At 42.5% G+C, this 19,950-nt stretch overlaps 1 protein-coding gene across 4 annotated transcripts; it reads left to right on the forward strand.

Moving 5' to 3' along the window:
* The first annotated feature begins 35 nt into the window (after positions 1-35).
* Positions 36-19,406, forward strand: LOC122401281 (ubiquitin carboxyl-terminal hydrolase Usp2-like). Of its 4 annotated transcripts, none has more exons than XM_043403331.1 (8): positions 36-219; positions 5,877-6,224; positions 7,408-7,491; positions 10,383-11,748; positions 16,620-16,715; positions 16,915-17,261; positions 17,509-17,834; positions 17,904-19,406. In XM_043403331.1, exons 2-8 carry the CDS (start codon positions 5,947-5,949, stop codon positions 18,218-18,220), a joined length of 2,814 nt encoding a protein of 937 aa, XP_043259266.1. In that variant the 5' UTR covers positions 36-219; positions 5,877-5,946; the 3' UTR covers positions 18,221-19,406. The 4 variants fall into 4 exon arrangements, with proteins under 4 accessions (XP_043259266.1, XP_043259265.1, XP_043259269.1 ...); XM_043403330.1 differs by having other exon boundaries at positions 16,915-17,267; positions 17,904-19,405; XM_043403334.1 differs by having other exon boundaries at positions 10,383-11,214; positions 16,915-17,267; positions 17,904-19,402.
* Positions 19,407-19,950: the final 544 nt, after the last annotated feature.

The raw sequence follows: 19,950 nt of genomic DNA on the forward strand, positions 1-19,950 counted from the left end.
ACCCTAGGCAAACGAGATAGCATTTTCGTCTGCGCTAGCGCAGAATACGGTAGTCGCCGAAGCGATGACTGTCAACGCGGAAATCGGCAACCTTGTAATCGCCATATTGTTTGCACGCACGTTGCGTTAGCAAAGTCGTCAGAGTGGTGATAATATCGTGGTGTTACAAGTGTTTGCGCGGTGTAGGCCACGGAAGAGAAAGGAAGTGTCCGGAGAAAGGTAAATAACTCGACCTTAATGTATCGAGTTCGAGAAGCATATCATACACACGGTGGCACCGGATCATTTTTTCAGTTTCGTACGCGGTATAACGTGATCGACGTAAACGTGCAGTAAATCGATCGTGTCCCTCGATGTTCTCGTACTGCATCGCGCGACTATCTACTCACCTCAGGCACGTCGGAAGTCCTGAGTATTCGTCAAGGTGACGTCACCGACAGTTCCGAGGGATGGCTCGTGCCTCTCCTCCCTTTTTCCTTCCTGCAATGAACCACCGTAAATTTCTCGCGTACACGGCATGACCATGGTTACGCTGCGAACCAGTTCGTAACAGCGACGTTTTCGTGAAATCGTCGTGGTAGCAGATTCCCCTCCCCCCTGCGATAATATATTGAGTGAAACCAAGTTACTTCCTCTTTTGGAAGCATCGGGCCGTGAGTATTTCCCTTACACATTTTCTGTGAATGACTCGGCGCGTGAGTGAGTTACGATTCCCCTGAACCCGGTTCTCGAAAGTTTTTAACTTTGGAACGCGAGAAATGCCAAAGGCCGTCCGAATCAAAGCGTCTTTCTGTCTCTTTTACTCCCACTACCATTCGGCTGTGTCCATCTTCTTTCTGGCCTCGTGAGCACGGGGTTAGGTTACGAATCGGAGCAGCTCGGTAAAAATATTCAAAGTATCGGGAAATGCTTGTCGCGTTCGTAGTTTTATTTTAGAAACGAAGCGTTATTCATCAATTGGAATGGTATTGCACGTAGACCGAGAATCGAAAAGAAAACGACAAAACTTGTAGTGATACACTATCAAAATGTTTGATAATAAAATTGTTTCGTGGAATAATGATTTTTAAATACCGTACGCTTCCTTCGATCGAGTCGATAGTTGAGTGATTACGATAGCTTTGTAATTTCGCGGTTTGTTTGAGACTGCGACGAAATATATTTTCTTTCCTTGTTCTTTGGTTCGAATGTCTGCAGAAAATAATACTTTGTGATTGTTTCTTTCGTGTCTGAAATTTATTTATTTTTTATTGAAAGTTAGACACGGTTCCCTCGTCCGCGAATCGATGCTCTGACACGTTGAATTACGTACACATACCTTGAGAGAAACAAAGATGGGAATTACTATATGTAGAGATGAAAGATTTACCGAGGCACTTCGATCACGTGACCGAAAGTTTCGCATCGATACGAATGTTAATTGAAGATTTAGAGTTAATTTAAACTTTAATAAGTTTTATCGTCGAAACAATAAGATATTTTAACACTGCGAATGCTTGTGGAGATATTAACGACCATACATAATTTTAATTGCGGTTAATTACTCATCTACAAATGTCAACGATAATTGATTGTCTAGTTGATATGTAACGATTCATGAAATTAAAAAAAAATATTTATACATTGAATAAAGTAATTATTAGATACATATGTTGGATATTATACATATATGATATTAATACGTTGATTTACAGTGATTTTTAAAACCGTTCACAACAAAGGAATCCTAATATTCATAGAATATTGAATAACAAAAAGAGTGCTATAAAATAGGAAGTATAATTTGATCAAATGACAAAGATAACTCCAGTCATGGAAAACCAGCGGGATGGTCGTGTTAAAATACAGTTATTAAAACCGAGATAGCAAATAGCCTTTTGGAGAAGAGAGATAAAATGAATAACATATAGAGCACAGTCACCAAACTCCAGTTTCATCATAATTATTTATTTTTCATTCTTGTGAAAAGTATCAGACTTTGTATATCATGAAGCTAAGAAGAATTTTCACGTTATTGTAATATCAACCCTTAAGTGCGTTTATGCTTGTAAATAGTGAAGAAACCGCGTGATATTTTATTATGTCTTTTTTTTCTTTTCTGTCGTTTTGTTATTGTTACAGTTGCCGCTGGAAAACATGAAATATTCGACCATCGTGTATCTGGCCTCGTGTAGCCGGATCAAATTACGGTTTTTTGTACATTGGAGAATCACTTCTTTCCAGGAAGGAAAGAAGCGTCGCCTTAAAATTGGCCAACACGAGCGACGTTATCTTATGCAATACAACACACGCGCGAGAGGTGACTTCGAATGTGACTAGCATACTTATAGGTGAATTCGAATCGATTTTATTAATCGCGTTACGAGTGCAGTTGCACGTGAAACGGAACCCGTTACTACTGAAAACTTCAATACTATTCCTCGTACTTACACGTGTACTTGTTAAGCAACGTGTGCAACGAGCGTCGCTGAGCATACTGGAGGGTCTTGGAAACGTTGTTCGACACTTTGACTGCCACGTCACCTATGTATAGAACTTTTCGCTATGGAACTAACAAAATTAATTCCCAAGTTGAGATGAGGTTACAAAAATAAGTACTAACATGAGAAGGTATTTGATCAACTGATAGTTGGGCAAAACGTAATCTGATCGATGATTGTAGATTCTGATTAATGTACAATCACGTGTTAATTAAAATAACAATTTTTTGCGAATACATTTGGGATACAGAAATTTTCATCGTTTTTAGCTACGAGGGGGGGGGGAGTAAAAATTTGTAAACCATTGTTTTATAGGATAGGCTTAGCTTTGCAAGAAGTAGCAGCTACTCGATGATAAATGACATTGCTCTTTTGAGTGGGAGAAAATGTAGCAGGAAAAAACAAACGGCATTGGCATAACCGTTTCTGATACGCGTTGTATCACCATCGATCAACTACGGATGTTCATTTGAATTGCTGAGAAAGGTTATAAAGCTCGTGACAGTAAGAAAATGGAAAAGAGTAAAGATTTCTTGCTTTCGTTGCGTAAACAAATAATCTACTCCCTCGGAATCCATGTGTATAGATCCTCGTGATGCAATCTGTACGATCCTCCGCTTGAGTAAAGCTATATTTCCACCTGTAAACTTACTTCTTGAAAATATCGCGTGTAATGCGTATGGAAACTTTGTTTATGATTAAATCCCCAGAGACAGGATGATAAAATTAAAAATTATTGAAATCGGTGAAAACGCTCTAAATGTAAATAAATACTTAGTTTATTTAAGAATTATTGCAACTTTAATATAATTTTGTAGGTCAAGGCTAATTTTGTGGCAATTTTTTAACAGACCTTGTTCGATCCAAAGGTGTAGAATCCCGTTTTAACGGTTGTGACATAATAATTTCCTTAAACCCCGTGTACCGGATGTGGTCATCGTAACAATGCTGGTTGCAACAGTTGAAAATGTGATCAAAGCGCACAGTCGACTCTCAGTCGGTTGGTTCGTATTGTAGAATTAGTTACATAATTTCAATTGTGCTCTTTATGTTATTACATAACCACGTTATCGACTTCGTCTGCGAAACGTAGGAGATGACCCGTAATGTCTTGTCGTAATTAGTCCCGAAGCTTTGCTATACATAGCGCATAATCTCAACCGTTTATTATACTTAACGTTTTCATGTTTCATCTTCCAGATATAACCAGAGAAATATCCGAAAAAATAATTACAAGTCAGTGTATAACCAAGTCGCTTCCATAAATGGTGCAAAACTTTCAGTTGTGATTATATTATTGGCGCTATTATTGGCAACTTGAAAAAATCCCTCGAGTACGTCTGTATGGGTATTAAACAGCATTACTTGTTTATACTATCTTTGGTGAAATCCAAGACGTCACGTTTTCATATTGGTTTTGCGCGTCCGATTCCGGTGAAAACTGGGATGTCTGCCAAACCTGGGGAAAAATCTTTCTTGACGCCAGGTATTTGGCAAGATCGTGCATTTTCCTGTTCAACGTTGCATGCACGGTCACACAGTTCTTTTACGTCGTCGTTTATTCTGAAAACAGAATTATTAGGTTGGCCAAAAGGTAGTATTGGAATTTCCAGTAAAAAACATTATTAATTCTTTCCTAAATATAAGAAACTTTATTAAGCAACGTCATCCGTTTGGTGCACTCGTTTGCAATTTGCAAACGTTTTTGTTGATTTGCTTCGCTAGTAAAAGATTTGTTTCTAGCAACCGTTTCGTTGCATTCCGTATTTTCTGCGGACACGTTGGAGCATTTCATAGCTAACTTTTATCAATTTCAAAGCTAAGATTTGAACAGTCCGTTGCTAGTCACACGTGACTTGGGGGTTTTAGAGAAAAGTGTACCTACTAGTCGCGGTCAGGGGTGACTCGAGAACGAAAAGGGTTGATAAATGAATCGTCCTTTCATTCTGTCTCGGTTAGAGCCCGCGCTGACAGAACATTTAAAAATCTTTTGTACACGACACAGTTAAAACCCGTAGCACGCGTGTCGGGTATTAACCACCGCACGAGTGGCTCCCGACGAACCACATTTTTCTCGGCTCAAGGTCACCTCGGTCCTTTTTTTAACTCGACCTGGTGACCTTTGGCGTTTCTTCGTTTTATACATATTCTCGGTGGGCACAGAAGTTGACGGTAGTGAAACAGTAACCGATGCGTCCGACGGTAGCGTAAGAATTGTTCTCTTTACGCAGCAATCGGTAACGCAACAGTTGATCAGCATTATAGGTAATATAGCGTTCGAGTCATCGTCGATCAGAAATTGTCGAAATTTTGGTTTGGATAAAAATTTCTAACGAATAGAAAATCTCTGCAATATTGAGATTAGTTGCGTGACATTACATTTTGTAGTTTTGTTTCAACGATTAACAGATAAACATTTATTTATCTTTTGATCGTTGTTCTCAAAAAATTGGTCCGAATATACATTTTTGACTGGTTTTGTTCATAGGCGAATTGGCCTTAATTCGGTTGAGAAAACGAATCGATATCCGGTTGATCGCATAACGCAATGCAGTTCCAGCTTCAGCGTGACAGAGATATTCACTTTTTCCCCAGTTTCGCGGGCGCAGCGTGGCTAGAGTCTTCCGTGGCCAGCTGGTTAGTGGAAAAAGGGGGACAAGGTGAAGTAGCACGCTCGAGTTGCAAGGTCAGCGTCAGGTCAGAACTAAAGCTGGAATGGAGCTTTAACTGGCGGCACGGTTGCTTTCTCTTGTTATTCTCCTAAACTTACGAGAAAATCGTTTCGTGCAGAGATATTGATTTAACCGGTTACTAACCGAGCGTACGAGTAACATGAGCTAGTCAAAATAATAAGGGTATTACATGGTCGAGTGGCTTAATCGCTCGGTAATGCGATCTGGCTTTGTCGGAATCTTATTCTTGCTATTTAGTCTCCCCCAGTAGTTCGGAATCTGGTTTTCAAGATCTTCAGCTTCGCACCAACCACCAAGAGCAGTGTCTACCAAAGTTACGGGGGGAGGGTGTCTTGACACGTTACCACACTGTATAGTACAAATGTAAATTTATCGTTATAATATTCCAGTTTTACCGTATCCAATACAAAGATGTATACGAATTATTTATTCAATGGCAACCACCAATTCATTGCATATACAATTCATAACTACGTACGAGTATAATAGGGAAACTGTTGTGCAGCTGATGGTAGTTTTATATATTTATTTATGACATTTGTGGGGGTAACAGTTCCATTTTTCAGCAGTGTCATTAATCCGTGAAGCGTGGCCTTTCGATTCCAAAACGTTCCTCGTCCCCGTGCCTAGAGATAGAAAATAATCGAAACGTCGAAGCCCTAACCATATAATCATCAAGTTCTTCGGTATTGTTGGGATTCAGGAAGTTTCTAAAGAAGAACAAGAGCGCAAGAGAGTGCGAGTGAGATTGAGAGACTGGTGACCCGGGTGCAATGTCATATCACCGTGGTGGCCAGGCGGGCGCCGTAGCAGTGTCATACAGCACCAGCCCAATGGCACCACATTCCCCCAGCAGACGATGCTCCAGCGGTAGCAGCGGCACCAGCAGCTCCGCCATCGGCACCTCCACCTCCAAGCTGAATACCTATCGATCTCCTGGCACTTCGTCGATCCTAGATCGACCGACGAACTTCTACACTGCGTCGAGCAGCTCGGGCTTTTGTTCGAGCTACACGTCCGAGTACAGGCGATCCTACTGCCCGTCAAGAAGGTGAGTTTCTCTTTCTTCCCCATCGTACGGGGGATTCTATTGGATTCCAGGGATCGGCAATTACGCTCAGACTGCCAGAAACGCCTACGGTAGCCGGTGTTCGTTTCCTTTATGCTTGACTTTCGCCATAAGTCAAGAAGATGCCTCGCGTTCAAGGAAATATTTATTAGGAGGTTGCATCGAAAGCCATTGTACATTTTCTTTTTTTTTTTTAGCATTTATTTCAACAACACCGAAATTTCCATAGGTCCATTGAAATTTGTTCATAATTTTGAATCGTTTCGATTATTGGCTCAGCGTAAAGAAGCAAGACTCGCCTCTCGCTAGAAATCACAACACGGAGCGAATGAGCAGAGGTACGAGAAAAAGTTTAAACTCGATGGACCAAAACTGTTTCAAGCTTTATTGTCACGATTTAAGTAAGAAGCCAGGATCTTTCTAACGGTAGAAATTTTGGTGGTGGAAGAGCGTCACGATTTAGATTGCTTTTAGCTACACAGATAGAGCACCCGAAATATTTGGATACCAACGAGAATGGATGCGTAATATGGGTCTCCTAGAAGATATTTTAATCCTATTAATGGAGTAAATAGATTGCGAGGACCGCATGTTTCGATATATGCGATGCAGTGGTTCGCCCTTATCGCGAATCTGAATCCGATCGAGAACCTCTGAGACATGTTAGCTACAGTAACAGAACTTAAAGATAGCATACAAGCGCGGGATAGTATAGACGCGTGGCGTCACCTCCCGTACTCGCCACCAGAGGAGTCGCTCTCTCGCAAGCGCTTGACCGACCTCTCCGTTCCTATGTATACACTCCTCGACCAACTACCCAATGCCCCGTCGTCTAAGGCAGGGCCTACTGGGAAACCTTACTGGTCCACTAGCAGACCCGGGACCAAATACTACTCCCCTCTTTCTTCCTTTTCTACCTTCCTACGATCTTTCTCACTTCCTCCGCCAGCAAAAGCGCGCCACAGACGTGTATCGACCTCACAAAAACTTTATTAACAGTACGAATAATAGAATTTCTCAAGTTGGTCTACGAAAAAAATTCTTATTTCTGTCAGATCTAATCAGTATTCGTATCTCTGTGGGTCGTTTAGCGTGCTGCCGATCCCAGGCTACGCGATAAATGCGTTAGTATATTAAAATTGCTCATACTCGATCGGCCCTACAGTTTCTACTCGTTAACGACGACGGGCACGAGCATCCGCAAGAACTACGTGCCGGAGTACAGCCGGTCTCGCTGCTCACCCGCAAGGTGAGCAATCCCTGACAAGGGGTGTTAACGTAACGAGGTCGCCGATTACGAGATCAACGCTGTCTTCGTTGTCGCACGACGCACAATGGGATATTTGTCCTGAAAATCCAGACGATGGTCGATTTAAAAAATTTCCGTAGAGTATATTCATTATGAAAAGTTACACGCAGTACATTTGCGCGTATACCACATAACGGAGATATTATTTAATTGCGACGAGAATGTCCTTTTTAATAGGAAAATCTATATTTTTATTAATTTTTATCAGAATATACAATCTCTCTAAAATATAAATATAAATATAAAATATCTCTTGTTGCAGAGGTTCAGCGTATACGAATGAACGGACGAGTGAAAGATTCATGCATTCTAAAAAAAGAATCTTAGCAAAGTTATAGTAGTCCGAAGATCGAGCAAATATTAAAATAGTTTTGTCCGGCTTTCCAGGACAAATACCTCGCTGCGCGACGTCCTGATAAGTATCACTGGCTCTCGTCGCACTGTTTCCTCTTTTCGATTACTTCCACTCGCGATTACGCTTAACAACGAGATCGCATTTCTATAACGCCATCGCTCCATTACCGTCTGTCACACGAGAACGTCGTTTTCAAGAGGATTGATTCAAAGTGTACTCGATTAACGCGTTGACTGCCGGTTCTCCATGTTCGAGAATGTCCTCGAAACTTTTTCAACCTACAGCGCGAAAAATTATAAATATTCGTTATTTCTATTACGTGTTTGTTACTTTATAGCATTCCCAATGACGATATTATTGAAAACTGTACAAACGACGAGCGACCACCATGGCAGTGAACGTGTTAATTAACAGAAACAAAAAAGGAAATAATTATTTCAACGAAACAATATTTTCGTAAATATATTACTTAGAGTATTTATGCACTCCCTAACAAAATTATGGGTCCAGACATGCTACCGTTTGTGTATAATTTTTTGCATCCTGTACTAATTTTGTTGCCTTTTTTTCTTTCTCTTCACGCCATCGTCGATATACAGGGTGCCCCACGTACTGTGAAAAAACTATCCCTAAAACGGTTAGAGATAAAAAAAGAAAATGCTTATTTAGCGAGTGATCCACGTGACACGAGTCGGGACAATTGTCATCGATTTCCTTTCCCTTTCACCAATTATTTTCGTGCCAATAGCACTCTCCAGAGAACAACATGACTACGTAATGGGCACGAGACACTTTCACGCTATTCCCTGGTATACTGCGTTATAAATATTCACCGTGGGCAACAGGTACCTGTGCCCAACGATGTCCTCGGCAAAGCGCCGATTGCTTCTGTTCGTTTCTCGATAATCCAATTTCTTGGACGCGAAAGTTTCTGTTTCCGTGGCCTCTGACAACCCTAATGACAATGGTCGAGGCGAACAGTGGTAAAATGGGCCACGCCGAGCATGGTAACTAGAGGTGTGCGGGTGGGTCCCATTTAAACGTCGAATCGTCGGGCAAATGTTATTCTCGAATAACGAATAAAAATGTTAGATTTGCTCCTGGAATAACTTTTATCCTAGACATTGGTTCAAAAATTCTTTTTAGGAAAAAATCTAATATTTTTATTCTTTGTTTCAAAAAATGATCCGCGACTATGAGAAGTTTGAAGCCACGCCTACGATCGATCGATTTAGATCATTGGATCGAAGTCCTTGACCTCGGTGAATTCCCTTCTGCTCAGCGAGAAATTACTTTCTCCTGGAACCGTGTCACGATCGCTGAAGATCCCCCAAAGATCTTCCTCCTCGACTTGTACATTCAAGTATCAGATACCGTTTACAAATCCACCGTACGTAAACGGTGTTACGCGTCTGATTTAGTAACCTCCAAACCCCGAAGAGGATCGTTCTGGTCGGCATGTAGGCCAGCGACATCGACTTGACCGCGCAAGAAATTCCTCGACGATGCTTTCCGCCTCTTCCGATCGACGGTCGGTGAAGTGGTTGTCCCGATGATTATTTTCGTCGTGACGCCTCTAGAGTTCAATTCTTTCCGCGGTTTGATCCCTTACGAGTCCGGATCGTCCCAGTTAACTCGGGGCCAGAAGCGTTCGTTTCTCTCAACTGAAATAGTTTTAACCCGTCAAGCTTTGTTTGTCCTGGAATCACCTAAGCTCCAAGGCCATCGGGAGTCTTTTTTTAACTAGTCTAAAAATTCTAGCTAATCGGTCGGTTCACCCGTCGCGTGTTCCGTTTCCGCGAACGGCGTCCAAAACACCCTTTCGACACGAAAAAAGAAAACAATTGGCAGATCTCGCGTTACAACAGAACGCGACAGACGAACTGCGCCGTCGCTTCTAATTATAAACGAACCGCCAGAAAAATCACCGAACAGGCGGGAATTTTCGATCGATGTACGATGTATGTACGAACGCCAGGATATGGGCCCTTTGGATTTATTTTTAATATTTAAAATTCACTCGAGCACGCTGTGACTCAGAACGAAAGAATCATGATCACGGCCGGGAACGAAGTTGAGTCGCAACCGTGATCGTGATCGTAACGCAATCACTGTCGACGAGTAGCGTGTTGGTAATTTTGCATCCGTAGTCCTTATCGACGTATCCACGATCCCCCAATGCTTGCATCCCGTTTCTCTTAGCCGCCAAAAATTGCTTCGTCTCGCGTCTGCTTGGTCGCGTTTAAAAAGTCTCCGGCTCTCGCGGTTCGAGCAAACGGGCCATTACTAACACAAGCCGCTTATACTTATTCGAGTGCACAAGAGTTTGCGTGTGCGTGTGTTTATAAGCGGTTGCGTGTATGCTCGCGATGATTGCATAACACGAAATACGAGAGAGAAGGAGTGTTAGCCCTTGGCCGCGGGCCCAGCCGAATGAAACGACGTTCGCAATATTCACATTGGACGAACTTTGCAGGTCAGTTTCGTCGTCGGCGTACAGCAATACGGGCACCGGGGGCGGCAGCACGTCCACCACGAACGTGACAGCGAACGGGACCAGCAGCGGTGGTAGATACGGCCTGTCCACGTCGTCGTCCTCGTCGAGCATCTCCCTATCGTCGAGGGACAGAGGAGCGCAAGAATCGTCGTCATCAAGGCACGATACAGCAGTGAGCAGCGCTGCGGACATAATCAGCAAGTACTCGCCGTCCGGTTACGTGCCAAACATCCGCCAGACGAGCAACACCAGCGGCGGATCGCACCATTGGAAACACCATTCGACGGGTTCCTCGTTGACGGAGCTGTTCGGCGGGGACGAACGCGACGTCGAACGGACCAGAGACCGTCCCGAGTCCTCGCTCTCGTCGTCTTCCTCGTCGTCCTCCGCCGCTGCTGGCGGTGCACTCTGGTCCAGGTCGAAGAGAGGAGGAGGACCACTGTCCAGCAGCACGGTGCTTACCAGCGGGCATGTACGCGCGGAGAGTGCCGCGTCGCCTGGCGAGGTAACGAACGACGAGCGCGGCACCGCCCGCGACCTAGACGAGGACGACAACGACGTCGACGATGACGACGACGACGACGACGACGACGACGACGACGACGACGACGACAACGACGAGAACGATAATACCGACGACGATCAGCATAACAACAACAGCAATGGGAATAACAGCGGCGCTGAGGATGCTTGCGGTTACGGAGTTAACAACAACGACGACGCGCTCGACGACGACGACGACGACATAGACGACGACAATCTGAACAACCGCCATCACCACCAACAACGCGCCGCTCATCGAACCGACGAGGTCTCGCCCGCTAAGCATAATAACCTACTGTCGCCCATTCCCGGTGGTGTTGGCGGTGCTGGTTTTATCGGTGTTAAGCTCGAGCTGCTCACTAACCTTGACACTAACACGAGTAACATGGATCTGATGATCAATAACGGCCAGGACAAAGTCACGCGGCCCGAGGACGTCGAGATCGAGGAGAACAGCGAGGTAATGCGCGGCATCGACGATACAATCGCGTTCCTTCAAGGCGGTCACGCGGACGATCCGGATATACGTCGCGACCCCGAGGAGCAACGAAATGCGTCCACCTCGTATGTTATCGATCATACAAGGTTCGGCGGAGGCGCCACGCCGCCTATTCTGCAAAACGGCGTAGCCGGAAGACCCTCTGGTAGCTACGGGGACGATTCGGCCGTGCCATCCACGTCCAGAAGACCGGACAGTCATTTCTCAGGAAGCACGAACGCTGCTGGTAGTAATTTGACCTCCTCGCCCACTGCATCGTCCACGGCACACCAGAGTGTCTATCGCGGGGTCGTCGAACAGTTTGTGAGTGTCTAACGATTATGTGAATTTCTTACGTATCAGTGGACCGTCCCTCCCGCGATATCACGAGTATCTAGTCATTATTTTACCATCCTAACGACCTCGACGATTTATGCAATCATCCACAAAACTTGCGTTTTTATTCTTCTATGCATCTGATTATGCAGACTGATAAGTTTCTCGTTATTGTATCGGTAATCTGACCAGGATTCAGCAACTCGTGATAAACTCTTCCCATCAGATGCGCGATAAGACTTTTCTTGCACGAATCTCTCTACGAACGTCTTTAACGTATTTGAAGTACGTACGTTATCGAAATAGGCGCGGTCGTTAACATGGTAAATAATTACTAGAAATTTTGCTCGCTACGATCGTACGTACTCCATGAGGCCCCGGTATCGAGGTAATTGTGTGCAACTTCTCGCGTGGTAATTGGGGTGGTAATGGATGTTTAAACGAGCATCGGCTTTCGTTATTTCCACTATTTCATCCAGATATTTATCGTGTCAACGTTGTCGTTGTTTTCCTTTGGTCGACCGTTTCGCGAAACGTCTGCGCAAATATCGCTCGCTTTATCTTTCTCTCTAGCTGCCTATCCTCTATAGTGTTTGTTAAAACAAGTAGCACGGGTCTGGCAAAATATGGCTTTGGGAAATCTGGTTGATTATTAATAGCGATTCGTAGGTCCACGTGAATGGTGTAAAGTTATTCGTTTCGACGTTGCCACATTCAATTAACCCTCTATAACCCAGATTATTTTTAACTTTTGAAAATAATTATTCAATGGAAGGTAGATAAACGATGATAATAAGATACAAAACGAAGCAAAGTTTAACACTTGCAACCTTTCGGTTAAATTCATTCCTGTGCGAGAAATTGTATCCAATGCAAATATAGTCATACTGTTGCTTTAACACTATTTCTACTACGATTTTAAAAGGTGTCTTCCTGGAAATAATATTTATTCGATAATGTAGATATATATATTAATTAATATAAAAATACTTAAAGTGTAGTGCGTAGAAAACATTTTCCATGCGAGTCGTATAATATTTGAATTAATCAATATCTTTCCAATATTTTCTGGCAGAAGCTTTACTTCTAATTCACAAAACTCGCACTTTCTGGTTTTTTTTCTTAACCAGTGTCTACTTTCCTGTTACAGATTCGCCCACATTTCATTATCGCTAATAGTCTTTCGCTTTCTCCTTTCCGATTCTTAACTCTTTATTGCATAATGTGTCTTATCGAAAACTTAACAAAAGCAATATGTGCAAAGTTTCGTGAGAAAATTTAGCAAAATTTCCACAGATTTCATATTTGTTTGTATGAGAACATTTAGTAGTTCCGCAGATTCAGTCACACCGATTGTTTACCTCGAGCATAAATGAATGAATTAATTTCATTTCATATCTTTGGTACACGGAGATCAGCATTATACGCGTAAGATAAATATTCATCGGTAACTATCAAGATTGCAAAGAGGCAAGATGCATCCGAGGTTGTGTTTCTAAACCTAATTTATTCGCAAATGAATGTATAAATAATCAGAGAATAATTTCTTTTTCGAACCATGAAATGAAATTTATGTAATAGAGAGTTAACTAAATATTGGGATTGTATCATCGTATTAACATACTTGTATTTTTTATTATACTTTGCTTCCTTTATTTTATATTATAATGTTTCATAGTATCGACTGTATCCGCAATTTTATTCGAATAACAGATAACTGATGATACCAGAGTATAGGAACCTATTTGCGAAATTTATTTGATCGGTTAAATTCTTATCCGTTCAACACTTGTATTTTTTATTTATCGAGTAGCGGATAAATAGTTTAGTCTGTTATAAACGACGCACCTCTGCCTTCGAGAGTCACGAAGTTATAGAGGGTTAAAAACGTTGAATTCGTTTAGTTCTTCACACGGACGCCCCTATATCGATACTTTAATTATTAATAAACGTATTTGATCATTCGTGTTGATCGAATGCTATGCGTTCTCGATTATGTAGCAGCTTCGTAGCACGGTACAGCACCAAAAAAAGCACGCAGTACGAAAGCAGGGTCGCGAGTAATAAAGCTCGAAACAAAAACTGTCCAATCGTTTAAAAACGCTAAAAGAATGTTCGATTAATGTTGAAATTCAAACCTTCGTTCGGACACTTCTTCCTCGTAGAGCAGAATCTTGTCTACTTTCTAAAATATTTCTTCTTTAACAGCGATCAGAAATTACTCCATTATCAAAAAAATGGAAATTTGTCCAGGTTTTTCGCATTTTTGTCCCGTTCGTGGGCCACGTGCGCGCGCGGCTATGACCGACCGCCCTTTTCTCCCTCGGGTCTACGGAAAGTTCAGTGGCACGGTACGAAGTCATGAGGGCAGAGATACGAGGGCGACGTACGTCGGAAACGTGTTCCATTTAACGCGCGCGATCGCGGATTCGTCCGTTACGAAACAAGCCCGGTCGGCCCCTTGAAGGTTTTCTTCGACCAAGAGTCTCGTCGACGGTCGGGTCCACGTTGCTGGTTTTTATTAATAGACCAGAGCTCCTCTCACCGGGGGAGCGCAGAGAAGCGCGGTCAACGGATCTCTCATAACATAACGGTACCTCGTGGCAACTCGTGTGTCGAGTACGCGTTTATACGCCGTGCGCATAAGCGACCGTGGGGGACGCGTCCGTGCGACTGTTTTTAGTCCATCGATCGACGATCTTTTTCGCGACGGAAACTCTCTTGAGATTGATCGCTCGTGCGGACCGTCGCCGTCGAGACCACAGCCGGACACCGTTGTCCGTTTAGCATAGTGTTGTGTTACGGGTGTGTGACGGGGGCTGGGGAGAAACAAACATACGAACGAAACATCACTGAGCGCGGACATCGTCGTTCGTTCCTTTCCCATCGATGCGTCCAACGATGCTTGTTGTTTCCTCCGTTCGTTCGTGTCGTCGAACAAACGAAAGTTCGACGGAAGTTGAGTGCAATTCGACGGTGCCGCCGGAACTGATTCCCGAAAACTAACGCCGCGTAAACTGGCTTACACCCAAATAATAGGCTGGGGGTTGTGGTGCGTGTGGGTGGTGATCACCTTAATGTTCGTTTACGCGTTCCTGCTGGGTATCGCGGCGCCTCTGACGTCCGATAAACATCGCGTCCACGCCGGTGTTTGTTCCATACAGTTTGGTAAATCCGTATTATCCGCTCGCGCTCCTCAACAGCCTCCAGCCAGTCGCACGAAGGTGAGTGTTCCAAAGAGAGATTTACCAGTAGCAATGAGGACCGTTCGAATCGTTTCGAAGCTTTCGACTCTCGATGAGCCTCAAATGTTTTGAATATCTTGAGTCTCGGTGTTCTTGATAGATATATGGGAGCGTTCAGAGTTTCGATAGCAGTTGTATAATAGAATCGGTGAAAAGAGAAAGAAAAAGAGAATCTCTTTACCAGAAATTAGATGAATATCTCTCTTTTACTGCCTTTTCTATGTTTCGATCAACTACCGGAAACTCGTAACGCTCCCAAATCTATCGAGACCTTCGAGACTCGAGGCATTAAAGATTTTCGAAGTGCTTCGTATGTTCTATCGCTATTTACGAGAGCGTCACAGGAGAGAAAGAGAGACCGCGTCGCGAGCGCGCAATGACGTTGCCATTATGTACCGCTTATTTTTCGCGACTGTCTATCGCCTTTTACATTTACACCGTCTTCCCTTTTCTCAATGTATTATGTACGGCGTGCTTTCTGTTCGGAATTGTCCACACGCCGAGGTCGAACGCAACAAGAAACGTACGTACCGTGTGTGGAGTTTCTTTCGATCCTGACCTAACCATGGCTAACTAATGATTTTGCTGCGTTGATGGAATCTAAGAAAAACCAAGTGTTTTCTTTTTTATCGATTCCGCGTAACAGTTACTCGGAATAAAAGTTCTATTTAACTGTTTCTGGAACCGAAATCGATATAACTGTTTCTCGATCCCCGCTTTTTTTTTGTGCAATGTATAAAAATCGTGATTTTGCAATGATTTTGCCGCGTGAGGGTTTGTCTTTACCATCGACGCTAATACAACGTCTTTGCAACCCCGACGACCAGGGATGAACAGAATTCGAACGACAATAACGCTAGTAATTTGTATTCGGGTTCGATTGTAGAAGAGCACGGAATATTTTTATTCCACCTCGTCGTCGAATACAGAATGTGTGCACAGGTATAATTGCCTGGTCAGTCAATGCCGAATATATTAGCAGAACACTTCATTCGGTTCGGTATTCAGTGCGTTTCGATCTTAGGTAATACGCGAGACACGAATAAATTTTCATCGAAATGGCCGAACGTGTGATGTAATTATGCGTATATGGTATAATTGTGTCGTTTGCTCTTCAAATTGTATATAAATAACTTCATAATAATAACGCTCTTTTTATAAGACGATGCATAATTGTGCATTCGTTAAGAGTTTACAAATAAAAATCTATTAATAACTTTGTAAAACCAGTATTCAAACGAGAATTCAAAACTTGTTCAACTCGAGACCCTGTAACTCGAGAGCTGTATTCGTTGGTTCAGATACATTTCAATTAGAACTTTGTTCGAATGTGCTCATCCCTGTCGTCGATTAACCCAGACCTATCTATTATATACCTCTTATTGTCAACGTTCGTTGAATGTTTATAGATTTCTGTCGTAAGGAGTGTCGTTGCAGTGTCGCGCAAGCTAGACCGCAGAACCACTAAAGAATTAACTTGCCATGCTTTCTACAAAGAAACGCGACAGTTTTTGACAGTTTCCAATCCCTGTAGAGACGTAGAATCCTAAACACGAAAGAAACAACGTATTCTGAGCCGTATCGAACGAAGATTGATGTTGCTTTGCGTTACAGGACGGAAGCCCGACAAATAAATCGACACGTAATCGGCTACAAGCGCATCGTGACGAGCGATGCGGGTTAAATGGGTTGCGAAATATTGGGAACACAGTGAGTATCAGCGTCGTACAACAATCATTCTGCGGTCATTTTATACGTTTCAGTATTTTAAGTGACGAACGTACCGTCAAAATTTTAACTAAAAATATAACAACAAAAAACCTAGACACTGAATCGAGCAACGAATCTTCTCTAATTTTTTTTGTTGAGTAAGCAAGTCCTATAAATCTTTCCCTCTTTCTTTTTGCAGTGTTTCATGAACAGCGTGATTCAATGCTTGAGTAACACGAGACCATTGCTAGAGTATCTATTAAACGAGCAATATCTGGCGGACATAAATACCACCACGTCCAGTATGAAGGGTGCCCTCATAAAAGCGTTCAGCCAGGTGATCCACGAATTGTGGGAGGTTGGTGGTGATCACGTGGTGAACACAACGGCGCTCAAGTCTCAGATACAAAGATTCGCCCCGCGTTTCATGGGGTATAGCCAACAAGATGCTCAAGAGTTTCTCAGATACTTGCTCGAGGGATTACACGAGGACGTGAACAGGGTCACGGTGAAGCCACAGCCGATACACACAGATATACCTGAAATGTACACGTAAGAAACTCTTCCTTGATCGTTGGAATATCAACGTATAATTTTAATTATGTGCTTATATTTAATATTTGCGAGAGAAGTACAGATTTTTAAGTATAAACAAGACAATTCTAACGAATACAAGAACTTGAAGTATATTTGTACGCTTGTTCTATAACCGGGGTACCGAGTAACAGGTACCGCGTACCGACGAGTCGTTAGAAACTTTGTCTAAAGCGAGGCATGATCTTTTTGGAAATAGGGACAGCCAGAAGGCCGTAGAGAGCTGGAAACGTTATCTCCGCAGCGAGGATAGTATGATAGTGGATGTGTTCGTTGGTCAATTACGCTCCTCGTTGCGCTGCACCTCCTGTGACCATGTGTCCGTAACGTTGGATCCTTTCTGGGACTTGAGTCTGCCGATACCAACGAGAAGTGGCACGGTGAAGTTGAGTCAGTGTCTGGAACATTTTACCAGAGAAGAGGTTCTCGATGGCGACGAGAAGCCCACCTGTTCCAAGTGTCAGATGAGGAGAAAGTGTACCAAAAGCTTCAGCATACAAAAGTTCCCGAAGATCCTCGTTATTCGTATCCTTTTTCAAACGACAGTTTTCTCGGACTCTGCGAGACGTATCTTCCTTAACGTATCGTTTCCAGACTTGAAACGTTTCTCCCCCATGGAACGATTTCGCGGCAAGCTAAACGTAATGGTGGACTTTCCGTTGACGGGATTGGATCTCAGTGCCTTTGCCGCCCCCAGAGTTCCGGGCTGTACATACAATTTGTACGGAGTCGCGAATCATTCGGGTACCACGTACTCCGGCCATTACACCGCGTATTGCAAGCATCCGTACTCGGGGGAATGGCACGAGTACAACGATAGCCGTGTGTCCGTCGTTTCAGCGCGATCGGTCGTTTCCAGCGAAGCCTACGTGTTGTTTTACGAACAGCAGCCTCACAGCTCTCACTTGTAACCTTACGCCATGCTTAGAGTTAAACGACCATCTTGCCTCTCGATACCTCAGTCCAGCATAGTGTAATAAATACTACTTTATCGTTTGGTATTGAAAAGCGACTAAACACTGAACGACCAACCGGGTCGTTTTCGAGTCGAGAAATACGGAGCGCGTGTACGATGTGACATTGGCGATAATCATGTCTTCTCGAGTAGATTTCTTTTTTTCTTCGGGCCGCAGAATCTTCGATTGGCCCCAAAGATCCCCTTCCCTACGGCTTCTTTAGTGACCGGACGCTTTTATGTATTTTTGAAGGAACTATGGAATACGAGTAGCCTTCAGCATACGTAAGAGATGCTTTCACGCGAGGCGATACTTTCGAATTACATTCTCGGCCGAAATATCGCTAACAAGGATTGTAATCATTGTGCGTTCTTTTTTCGATTTGTTTTTATCGTTTCTTTTTTTTATAGAATATGTGTCTGTCGTATGTTTCACGGACGAGTTTTGCCAGACAAAAGTATATATACGTACATACAGATACTTCTGTATTTGAAGAAAAACGAAGAGTAATCATGACTTCGCCAAAGATCACATACGACATAATGCGCTTCGGATGTCTAGTTACTTTTGAATAGACGATATAGTAACATCTATCCTCACACTCTTCACCTGGCAATCTACAGCTATTTACTTTTGTAAAATATTTTGTTTAATAATATATCACAGTCAAGAGTTATTTATTTAATTTATGGAAAGAGAAAACTGATAAAATATTAATATATTCGATATTGACGAATATAATATATATAAATATATAAATATATTATTATACGTATTACATACCAATAAAAGTAACACAGATTAAGGGAAAAATAACGAACGAACTAAATGTCTTTATTTTTCATGAATTCAACAAAATTCCTACGTTACTTTCTCTTCTTTCCCTTGCCTACAAATATTAATCGTTGATATAAATTAATTGCATCGGATAATTACGAGAAAGAAAAGAAGAATTGGTGCAACATTTATAAAAAATTGTACTTTTTTTTTTTTATCGTCCATTCAAACGTACTATGTATACGCTTTAAACGCGGTATCGTATCCGGTGAAATTATCGTTTGAATGTGTCCCCTATTTTAAAAATTAAACATTGCTTTTAAATAAAAGTCTGTAAAAATTCCATAGACCTATTGGTATTGACGAAGCGTGTGTTATAAAATACAAAATTTCTTGGGACATTGGAAATATATTTAGTTCATGGATTAACAGATGCTACAACAATCCAAAGGCAACACTAATGAGCCAATCTGACGCCCGGACACCTTGTATACATTAATCCTTCCCGTTCCATTGATTCCATAATGCATCGGTAACTTTAAATCTCATAATTACACATATCTCACACAAAAATGTTATAATATAGGTTATCAACTGTCATATAGACCCTACAATCATTATTTTTTAGGTTCTATACAAGTTTTGAAACGGTTTCGAATCTAATCTTATTCACGAATTGGAAAACGAGCATCTAACAAAAGACCAACGTTAAGGTATGTGTTAAATTTTGCAAAAAGTGCATGGTAATAATTATTTATTTCGTACGCAAGTTCACGAATACTACAAATATATGATAGTTCAAGGCTGGTTCAGGTGATATTAAGGGGATACATATCGTCCTTCCACGAAAAGAAGGCACAGCGTGTTTACATCCCCACTCTTGCTGCAGTCCGCTGATTGGCTGTCAC

The sequence above is a fragment of the Colletes gigas genome, unplaced genomic scaffold (assembly GCF_013123115.1).
Source record: "Colletes gigas isolate AHSC1104 unplaced genomic scaffold, ASM1312311v1 Colletes_gigas_Sc00023, whole genome shotgun sequence".
Classification (NCBI taxonomy): Eukaryota; Metazoa; Arthropoda; class Insecta; order Hymenoptera; family Colletidae; genus Colletes; species Colletes gigas.

Bases quoted from the DNA above. Each gene is read 5' to 3' on its own strand.
- LOC122401281 (XM_043403330.1), top strand. From the start codon at position 5,947: ATGTCATATCACCGTGGTGGCCAGGCGGGCGCCGTAGCAGTGTCATAC. The intron at 7,492-10,382 runs GTGAGCAATCCC...CGAACTTTGCAG, and splicing joins TCTCGCTGCTCACCCGCAAG to GTCAGTTTCGTCGTCGGCGT. The intron at 11,749-16,619 runs GTGAGTGTCTAA...TTTGCGTTACAG, and splicing joins GCGGGGTCGTCGAACAGTTT to GACGGAAGCCCGACAAATAA.